Below are 10,937 nucleotides of genomic sequence, written 5' to 3' on the forward strand. Positions count from 1 at the left end.
TGGGATGGGAAGGTGGCTAAGGGGTAGGAGCACTTGCCTTGCATGCATGAGGCCCTGGGTTCGATTCCTCAGTACCACATAAGCAAAAAGAAAAAAGCTGGAAGTGGCGCTGTGGCTCAAGTGGTAGAGTGCTAGCCTTGAGCTGAAGAGCTGAGGGACAGTGCCCAGGCCCAAAGTTCAGGCCCCACGACCAGACCAAAAAAAAAAGAGTTTCCTTCTTTTGCCATCATATGATGATAGAGACTAAGCCTACTCTGTTCCTTGTTGAACTCTCCAACCCTTCAGAGAGTGCCTGACCCATAGTAGCTATTTCATTTTTAAATTTTTTTTTTGTCAGTTGTGGGGTTGAACTCTAGGCATGGGTACTATCCCTTCAGCTCAAAGCAAGCTCTCTACCACTTGAGCCACAGCGCTGCTTCTGGTTTTCTGGTAGTTAATTGGAGATAAGAGTCTCATGGACTTTCCTGCCAGGACTGGCTTCGAACTGCGATCCTCAGATCTCAGCCTCCTGAGTAGCTAAGATTACAGGTATGAGCCACCGGTGCCCAGCGCCATTTCATTTTCTAAACAAGGAAGTACTCTGTAGTCCAGTCTTGCTTTGAACTCTCTCCATTTTCTGCTTCAATCTCCTAAGAGCTGAGATTACAGCTATATACCACCATGTTAAGCTTTAACTATCTATCATACAGCTTTCAAAAACTGTGCTTCTGTGGAAGTTCAGTTTGCTTTCACCTTAGTATATATTCAGCTTTTAGTTCATGCAAAGTGTGTGTGTGAGGCGGGGGGGGGAGGAGAGAGTGAGAGAGAGAGTTTGCTGGTACTGGGAGGCTTGAAATCTAGGCACGTTTGCTTCTATTTTTCCCTACTCCTGACTAGCCTTCTACTACTTGAGGCACACCTCCAGTTCCCAGGTTTTTGCTGGTTAATTAGAGATAAGAGTTTCTAAGATTTGTCTGTCTGATGTGGCTCTGAACTGAGATCCTCAGAATTCAGCCTCCTATGTAGCTAGAATTATTGGTGTGAGCCTTTGGTGTCCAACCATATTTCTTAAGTTCCCTAGAGAGAACATCAACTTTGGTTACTGTTTTATAAATTATCTCAATGATCAATGTATTGCCAGAGGCCAACCGAAAAAATACTGATTTCCAGTCACCACTCATCTATGCTGATTCAATAGGTGAGGCTAGGACACAAGACTGAATTTTATCAATTAGGTAATTCTTACAATGAAGCAAATATAGGACTCTTTGTTTCAGCTTTCAGAAAATGATTGTCAGCCCACAGGTTGGCTGCTACTTTTTTTTGCGTGCCAGTCCTGGGACTTGAACTCAGGGCCAGGCACAAGGCTAGTGCTTTACAATTTGAGCCACAGCTCCACTTAACAACCTTTTGTTGGTGGCTAATTAAAGATAACAGTGTCATGGACTTTCTTTCCAGGCTGGCTTTGAATTGCAGTCTTCAGATCTCAACCTCAGGAGTAGCTAGGATTACCTGCAATGAGCCTATCAGAACCTGGCTTTTTAACTTAGGCTTTGTACTTGCTAGGTTGCCTTGCTTGCCTTTTTTTTTGTTATTGTTCTTTCTAGAGACTTGCACTTGCTAGGCTGGCTTGTTCACCTGCTGTTCTACCTCTGAGCCACACTTCCAGCTCTATTTTTTGCTATTTTGGAGACAGTGTTTCATGGATTTTTCTGCCTGGGCTGGCTTTGAACTTTGGTCGCTCAGATCTCAGCTGCTTAAGTAGCTAGGATTTGCAAGTATGAGCCACCAGCACCCGGCCTAGTTGGCTATTTCCATCAAGTGCCTATCTCTTATTAAATAAAGCTACTGGTTATAGGTGGGAAGAACAAAATATGGGTGCCTTGTAAGCCCAGCTATAGCACAAGTAAGAGTACCACAGCAAAGTGTATGACTCTTTAAGACTGGGATTTGAACATAAGCATTGTAACCACAGAATGTCCTTGTAACACCACACATACTATGTATAAAATTAAAAAAAGTCATTTTCAAGTCCCATCCATTTTGGAAGTTGCAATTCCGTGGTTTCATAATTCCAGTCCTTAATGCTTTGCTTACTAGTTGTCTTAAAGATAAGTTAAACATAGATTTTTTTTAAGCATTGATTTTGGTCACCTAGCTTTTCCAGTTTAGTGCTTCTGGACAAATGCACACAAGCATTTAAATAGAACCCAGACTCACCAGAGGCTTAATTAATTAAGTAGCTCATACTTGCTTCTGCTTCAAAATGGCATCCTTTTATTTCAGAAACCTAAATGCTGGGATTGATTACAGATGCTGTGCATGATTAGTTTTAATTTTAGCTCAAGTTTGCAAAGCAGATCACTAGTCCGCAAATTATGACAAGCTTGTTAATGTTTCATAAACTAAATTGTAAAGACTATGCAATTTTCCTGTGGCCTAACTCTAGGATTGTCCCAAGGTACTTTACTTTTCCTTTATATATTATGAGCAACAAAGGTCCCTCATGGTAAAATTTCTCAGGCTCATGAGGATGTTAAAAGGCTAAGGAATCCACCAGAGGCAAGCAGATGGGATACTTCTTGGTGATCCACACAGTCCATTGTAAAGGAAAGTAACAACACTTGCTCAGGCATTCTGGGCTGCCAATTTAACATGTCAATTATAATACCATCAGGAGCTGACTCCAAGGCTGAGTCTGCTGCTCCAGCATCCCTGTTGATCCAATGGTCTCCTGCGGAGACTGGCAGAACAGAATCATGTCAAGGGTTTCACCCAAGATCATCTCTTTAGGAGTCCAAGGGGGACCTACAGATGAAAGGTGAAGGTGCACTGTGGTGGTATGGAGGCCCACAGTGCAGACATTGTTTTTTGTGGTTTTGAATTCATTTCCCTTCTTACTAGTTCACCATAGTCCTCAGACTCTGTAGCTAAAATAAAATCAGGCTTAAATAAGGTAAATAAGATGTGGAATGGGGGCTCATGCCTGTAATCCTTGGTACTCTGGAGACTGAGATGTGAGGATTGTGGTTTGAAGCCAGCCCAGAGAAGAAAAGTCCAACTAATCAACAAAAAGCTAGAAGTGGAGCTGTGGCTCACAAGGTAGCCTAAAGCACAAATGCTCAGGAACAGCACAAAAGCCCTGAGTTCAAGCCCCAGGATCAGCACACACAAAAACAAAGAAATTAAAAAGAACTGAATTAAGCCAGGCACCAGTGGTTCATGCCTGTAATCCTAGGTACTCAGAAGGCTGAGATTTGAGGATGATGGTTCAAAGCCACTGCAGGCAGGAAAGTCCCTGAGACTCTTATCTCCAATTAACCCCCAGAAAACCGGAAGTGGCACTGTGGCTCAAGTGGTAGAGTGCTTTCCTTGAGGTGAAGAGTTGTGGGACAGTGCCCAGGCCCAGAGTTCAAGCCCCATGACCAACCAAAAAAAAAAAAAAAAGGATTGTCTTTGGTGTAGTAGGATCCTTCTGAGCCCACTACTAGAAATTCCTTGTAAAAGGGGTCTGCTTTGGTAGCAGAAAGTGTCTAGTCTCAGTCCTTTCTCACATTATAGTGCTTTTTCCCCTGGATCTTCTCCATTGCCCACTGGAACTGAACTACTGAGCACTACATTACTGCCACCTTCTCCTTCTCTGTGGTTGAATGACTAAGGGAAACTCTGAACAAAGAATAACTCAAACAGAGACCCAATCATCCTGAGAACCTTGAGAATCCTAAAGAAGTAGTGAAATCTGAATTCTGCCTCTGGCATTTCAGGGAAGTGAATGCTTGAATGCTTTATCTGATGTAGACAGTATCAAGTAATAGGAATGAATTTCACGCCTTGTTACAATTTGGCAAGTGCTCTCTTGTGGGTTTGAATCTTCTCCCCACAGAAGAAGAAAGTGATCCCTGCTGAATCATGTTCTTTTGTTATTCCTGGTCTACCGTGCGCAGGGAATGGAATATCCCTAAATATCTCCCTTCCATATGAAGAATCAGGAAAGTAAGTGCATTAGTCCCCAATGGTGGATGCTCGGCTATAATAAATGAGGACTCAATGCTTTCTGAAGCGATCACCCACCCAAACAGAAGAAAGGGACAATGAATTACCCTTGCTGTTGGCTTTGTACACATGACTGGCTGTGTAGATCAGAAATTCCTTCCCTTTGTCTTCTAGAAACTGAAGGGTGATGTAGGGAAGCCCTTGATTTAAGACTAAGTATCCCGAGGGAAGAGTTCCAACCTCAACACACTATTAGCTTTATGATCATTGTAGGTCAGCTGTAGGAAAGTCCAATATTCATGAGAAGTGGTATACTCCAGTATCTGCTTTGGGAACTCACAGAGAGAAGGAATTGGTGTGAAAGGGGTTGTGTCAAGTTGGTTGAGTGAGGCGTTACAGATCTTATCAGGAATTCAAGAAAAGACCTTGAGTTAGGACCTCCCCCCAATGGAGGCGCTCCCATCTCTTCCAATAGAATCAGTCAGAACCATCAGACGTAACAATGGTCTCTGAGTAGTTTCTAGAATCTTTTTGAGGTGATGGCCATGGGTGAGCACATTAGAACGTTGTATTGGAGTAAAGATGTAGAACTTGCAAGGAGGAAACCACAGCGCCAAAATAACAGGGGGCCTCTCGGGAAAATGCACCAGGGACAGTGGAAGTGACGCAGTAGACTGACTTCCGCTTACCGCCGTGAGGCAACGGAAGTCACAACCTCGGAGCCGGAGCGGGAGCCGGAGCCGTCGTGTGAGAGTCGCTGAGACAGTGTTTGAAAAGAAAGAGTCTTGCCTCTAATTAAGGTAAAATTTGACCCCCAATGCGCACTCCTGAGGAGTTTCCAGGGAGTTGAGCCCCTTCTACTGGCTTTGATAGTATATTTTCTAGTGTAGTGACGATGTTTAGGGAGCGTCTCAGCGCCTCGGCCTGGTGGCATAGGCCCGGCATGATTCTATGTCTGGGAGACATAGAGGCATCAGGCCTGAGGAAGGCTCTATACAAAAAGCGGAAAACACTATCAGAAAAGTAAAGCTAAAAAGGCCAGCTGCAGGTATTGCTCAAGTGACAGAGCCCCTGTCTGGTAAGAGACCGTGTTTAAACTTAACTGAAAAATAAAAATAAACTTTGGTAGAGAAGTGGAAGAAGGGGCGTGGAGTAAGCAGAGTGGGGGAGGGGAAGGCAGTGGCGATATGCCATGAAGCGGAGCTCTGCCTTGCAACCACCAGAGGAAGCCTTTGTGAGGTCTAAGTAGGAGTAAAAGTGAATTCTGAGGTTATCTACCCCAGGACAGTGGCTGAGACCCACACCCCTATTTTTGGTCTTACATTCAAACCTCTGCAAAAATAATTAAAATAAGCTTCGTTGTAGGGAATTGGAGGAAAGGGCATAGAGTAGGCAGAGAGGAGGAGGGAAAGGTATGGATGGCTTGGTATGACACTATTTTTTTTCCAGCCACCAGAGAGAGCCTTTCTGTGGTCTAAAAGGAGTAATACCGAAATCTTGCAGGTTTTGAGGTCACAGTACAGCAGGTAAGACCCCTACTCAGATTTTCTGTCCAAGTTCCAACCTCTGCCAAAAAATAAAAATAAATTCCTTCATAGTGGTGATAGAGGAATATGGGATTGATGAATGGGGAGAGAGGAATGGTGGAAGGGTGGGGAAGGGAAGGGGAAAAACTAGAGGAAAGAAGGGTGAAGGAGGGGAGAGAGGCCAAGGAGAGGAAAAACAGAGTCAGATGGGGTGAAGATACTAGACACAAAGAGGCAGCATTCTCTCAGTCTAACTGAAGAAAAAGCAGAGATGTTGAGCGAGTTCTGTGACAAATTGTCTGTCCCAGAACAGTAAAGAAGATTCACACTTCAAACTTGCAATCCTGAATTCAAACATTCCAAAACATAAAGGTCCTCACCCCTATAATCCTAGTTACTCAGTAGGCTGAGATCTGAGGATTGTGGTTTGAACCTCCAAAGGCAGTACACTCTTAAGCTCTCACAGGGGAAAAATAGTAGAGATGTAGAAGAACTTATGTTGCATTTTGTTCAGTCCAGAACAGTTGGGAAGACACACACACACACACACACACACACACACACACACACAAAACTTTTGTTTTCAAATTTAAACTTCCACTAAAAAATAACATGGAACACTTGGACACTGGTAGCTTATGTCTATAATCCTAGCTACTCAGGAAGCTGACATCTGAAGATCACAGTTCAAAAGCAGCCTTGGCAGGAAAGTCCATGAAACTTTTATCTCCAATTAACCACCAAAAAAGCCACAAATGAAGCTTGGCTCAAGTTGTAGACCACAAACCTTGAGCATAAAAGCTTAGGCACAGTGCCCAGGCCTCAGTTCAAGCCTTAGGACTGGCACATAAATTCTAAGGAGAGGGAGGGACTCGGGATTGGAATGAGGGCATTCAGGTAGATGGGTAAGAATACTGTACTATATGTTGCCTTACGACCAGAGATGGGATGGAGGAAAGGGGAGGTAATGACATAGGGAGATAGAGCAATAGTGGGGCAAAGGAACTAGACCTGTAAGAGCTAAGAGAGGTTCCTTTGTCTGACAGGAATAAAAGTAGAGACCTTCAGTGATTTATATGTGGCAAACTGTCCAGCCCAGAACAGAGGGTGGCTTTGTTACTTGTGGATCTCATTCTTGTTCTCTTCATGTCTGGACTCATGAGTATGAGGGAGAAGGTGAGAGCAACAGAGGCAAAGATACTGATCTCAACAGACCAGATCAACTTTAATGAAAATTGAAGAGGGACTCCAGGGTAATCTGAATAGAGTCAGGAAACAGGAGGTGTAATGGGAGCAGGGAGGGAGGGATTTTAAGTAGGGTCATGGGTGGGAGTAGTGCAGGTAGCTGGAGGGCTCAAAGATTTTTGAGAATTTATGATGCAGTACTGGTTCTGGGAAACTGTTGTTTGGTAAAGTCCCCTGCTCAGCCAGGTGTGGCCTGCTTGGAGTAACTCAGGTGCCTGTCACCTGGGGGGTTCGGGGAGTGGGCTTTTATATTTAGATTAAGATTCTGGGCTGGGAAATGGGCTGGAGAATTTAGGGGAGGTTAGTCAGTGGGCCAAGCCATGGGAGCAACATTGAGTTATGAGAGCAAAGCAGATTCCCATCAATGAACAAAGAATTGAACTGACTCAAGTGGAAGAATATGAGCTCAGAAAGCGTGAAGCCCTGAGTTCAAATCTCAGTACTGAAAAGAAATTAAAAGAATTCATCTGAGAGTTAGGATTGTGTTACTAAGCAATAGAGTTTATTGAAAATGAAAGTATACTGTCAAGGGAGACAGTAGGTTCCAGTTAAATAAGAGTTCTGTGAATTGGGTTGGTTTTATTATCCTGAGATAGGTTTGAGTACATCACACTACTGGTGTAATTAGACTAATTAGGGTTTGGATTGACAAGTCTAAGTTATGTAACTCAGACTATAATGCGCATCTGCGAAATGTTCTTTATTGTTTTATCTTTTTGTTTTTTTGCCAGTTGGGGGACTTGAACTCTGAGCCTGGGCATTGTCCCTGAGCTCTTCAGCTCAAGGCGAGTGCTCTACCACTTGAGCCAGAGTGCCACATCTGGTTTTCTGGTGGTTAATTGGAGATAAGATTCTTAAGGACTTTCCTGCCTGGGGTGGCTTTGAACTGCAATTCTTATTTAGATCTCAGCTCCTGAGTAGCTAGGATTATAGGCATGAGCCACTGGTACCCAGCTTCTTTATTGGGGTTTAATCATATGTATGTGATGCAAGTCATATTTAAGGGAAAACACCTGAAAGGATACCTGGTGGTCACAGATTAGTAAAGCTGCATGCTTTGGAGACTGTTTAGAACCAAAGATCCCCCCCTCCCCTTATTTGTAGAATGCTGATGACCATAAGAATTGATGTGAACGCCAACAAGGGACATTTTGGGGCATTTCTGAGTGGTCTGGGTATGATTCACTTCACACCTATCTTCTTTGCCTCAACTGTCTGCCTACATATGTTCTTTATTTTTCCAGTGCCCTATATCTGAAAGGAATCCTTCACATCCATTCCCGGGGACCATGTGGAGGCAAGCAGGCACAGGAGAAAGATTATTATGAGGTTTATTAGAAGGGCCATATTTTCCAGGAGAGGGAGCACATGGCACATGTCCCTATCCAAGTAGCAGGAGGGTCTGGGGCAGGAAGTGAGGTAGGTACAGTACTCAGGTTGGTCTGGGAGGAGAGAGGCAGTGGCCAGCTGTAGGACGGGAACTCCATGGCAGGGAGGATCTCAGGTATGGGTGGAGCTGAGGACCAGACTTGGGGACAATGCTAACAATATCAGATTGATTTATTTCAAGAATTCTTCTGTTGTAAAGTGACAATTCAGAGAGGCCCCATTTTGAGAGGTCAAATTTTGTAGTCTTGGTTAGAGCCTTAACAGTCTGTAGGCAGGCAACTGTTACAAAAGCCTGCAGCCTGCAAATACACTTAACACTGTTAGGAAACAGACCAGAGAGGAAAAAACAAAAACAATACCAACAAACCAATTCAGCTGTAATTGAGAGCTGGGGGTAGGGTCAGGCCTGGGGGTAGGGTCACAGGAAATTCCCAGTCCCAGGCACTAGACTGATAGGTCCAACAACCCATCAGGCAAGTGCCGGCCCCTGCCTCCAGGGACTCAGGCATACCCATCACCAGCATGAAGACAAGATGCTAGACCCTATCATTCACCATGTAGCCAATATGGCACCAACCAGACATGACCTTCCTACTTCACTCCTACCACTGGTATTTCAGAAGCAAATGCCTTAAAATTGAGTCAGTACAGACATTAATTCCCAGCCTGCTATAATTGAGGTCTTAGGAAACCACCTACCCCTAACAAGGGACTTATAAAACTCCACTGTTGCTGATAATCCAAGAGGTAAATGATTTGTTCTGAGCCCCATGTTAGTAGAGGAAGCCTCAAGCTCTTCTAGCTGTCAGTTGTGAGGACTGAGATGGAAAATGGAAAATCATATCTATCCCTCAAGCCCGAATAACCAGAAACAGATACATTATGCCTTCCTAAATAATCTCCTTGCTATTTTCGGGGAGTTGAGGGCTTTGCATAGAAGGGTTGAGGGTCAAAAATGAGTAGTTCCAGGACCTCCTAAAAGTGAAGATGAGAACCTCAGGCTAGAAGGAATCCCACAGAGTCTGTGGTTCATTCTTCTGGGTCTCTAGGTGAGTATGGTCAGGTAAGCTTTCCCTCCACTCATCCCTTGGTATCTCTGATGAGGGCTCTGTAATGAGGGGCCATTATCAAAACCAGATGAAGTGATAACCCTTAATGTGAACCCAAATACAGACTTCCAGCTTCATAACAGAACCCCTACTCTTAACCTCAGGAAGTCCCAGGCAAATTTGACAACTTGCCATCTAAGGCATACCTTAGTGTTTTTTCCATAGGGAACAAGCAGATTAGGGACTAGGTATAGTGTGATTTTTCTAGAGCTGTAGCTTTGAGGAATCCTGCACAGGCTGTTTTCAATAAAGCTGGGAAATCATATCCCAGCTCAAATGGCCCAACAGTCTCATTCTTTCTCCTCCAGGTCTCAGAGTCATCTGCTCATCTAAAGCCATTATGCCTAGGGGTCTGAAGAGTAAGATGCGTGCTCGTGAGAGACGCCGTCAGGCACAGGAAGAGCCAGAGCTTCCGACTATGACTATGATGGTGGCTCAGGCCAGTTCAATAGAGAGAGGAAATTCTAGATCCCCTTCCTCCTCTTATTCCAGGGGTAGTTCTGAGAATGCAGGGGCTCCTGGGGCAACCAGCAATCCTCAGGTGCCTTCTGAAACTCAGCCTATCACCACTGCTGTTGGAGCTTCTTCAAACACAAGATCTACTAGAGGAAGCCTCAACCAAAGGGCAGAAAGGCCAAGAGTCTCCCAAGCTCAGCATGCCCCTAGGCCTAGAAGATTTCCATTTCATACGGTGCTTGTATTGGTGCACTTTCTACTGTATAAATATAGAATGAAGGAGCCCATCACAAAGGGAGAAATGGTGCGAAATGTAATCCAAATGCACAAGGTCTACTTCCTTGAGATCCTGAAAAGTGCATCTGATCAACTGGAGCTGCTATTTGGTCTTGATATAAGGGAAATGGATCCCATCAGACACATATATATCCTTGTCAACAAATTAGAGCTAAGTTGTGATACAAATCTGAATAATGATGGTGTTCCCAAGACAGGCTTGTTGATGACTATCTTGGGTGTGATCTTCATGAGAGGTAATCGTGCTGCTGAGGAGCACATTTGGAGGTTCCTGAATGCAATGGGGTTACATAGAGACCTTGAACACTTTGCATTTGGGGAGCCCCAATCACTAATCCATGATGGTTTTGTGAAAGAAAAGTATCTGGAGTACCGGCAGGTGGACAAAAGTGATCCTCCGCTCTATGAATTCCGGTGGGGCCCAAGAGCCCATGCTGAAACTTCCAAGATGAAAGTGCTGAAGTTTTTAGCCAACGTCTTTCATGCCAGCCCTAGAGCCTTCCCATCCTTGTATAAAGAGGCAATGAAAGACGAGGAAGAAAAAGCACAGGCCAGAGCTGCGGCCAGAGCTGATTCCAGGGCTCGTATTGATGCTACAGTCAGTGCACGTTCCAAGATTATTTCTTCCTGCCCTCATAAAATTTGAATCGTTTATCATTTTGTGGTTAAAACATCCATAGTCTAAGTAGTAGAAGTTGAGAGTGGGTCTGGAAACAGCAAATGTTTGATGTTATTTTCTTGTTCTGTTCTGCATGCAATATATTTCAAAAATAGAATGTGCTTGAGCACTTACTGCTAGGAATGCAATGCAAGAGTGTTTTATTCTTTTGTGAAGCACATTAGAAAATATTTCTTTATAGTTAATGGTTTAGAACAAAATAGCATGGCAGTAAACTTAAGTATTTTTTAGTAAAAGTGAAAGAACTCAATGTTGCATTGTGGT

The 10,937-nt window shown here is 44.0% G+C and overlaps 1 protein-coding gene across 1 annotated transcript; it reads left to right on the forward strand.

Moving 5' to 3' along the window:
* Window positions 1–9,605: 9,605 nt before the first annotated feature.
* Window positions 9,606–10,640, forward strand: LOC105993277 (melanoma-associated antigen B10-like). Its single transcript, XM_013026481.1, has one exon. It carries the CDS (start codon window positions 9,606–9,608, stop codon window positions 10,638–10,640), a length of 1,035 nt encoding a protein of 344 aa, XP_012881935.1.
* The last annotated feature ends 297 nt before the right edge of the window (window positions 10,641–10,937 follow it).

This window comes from Dipodomys ordii, unplaced genomic scaffold, assembly GCF_000151885.1.
Source record: "Dipodomys ordii isolate 6190 unplaced genomic scaffold, Dord_2.0 Scaffold94, whole genome shotgun sequence".
NCBI lineage: Eukaryota > Metazoa > Chordata > Mammalia > Rodentia > Heteromyidae > Dipodomys > Dipodomys ordii.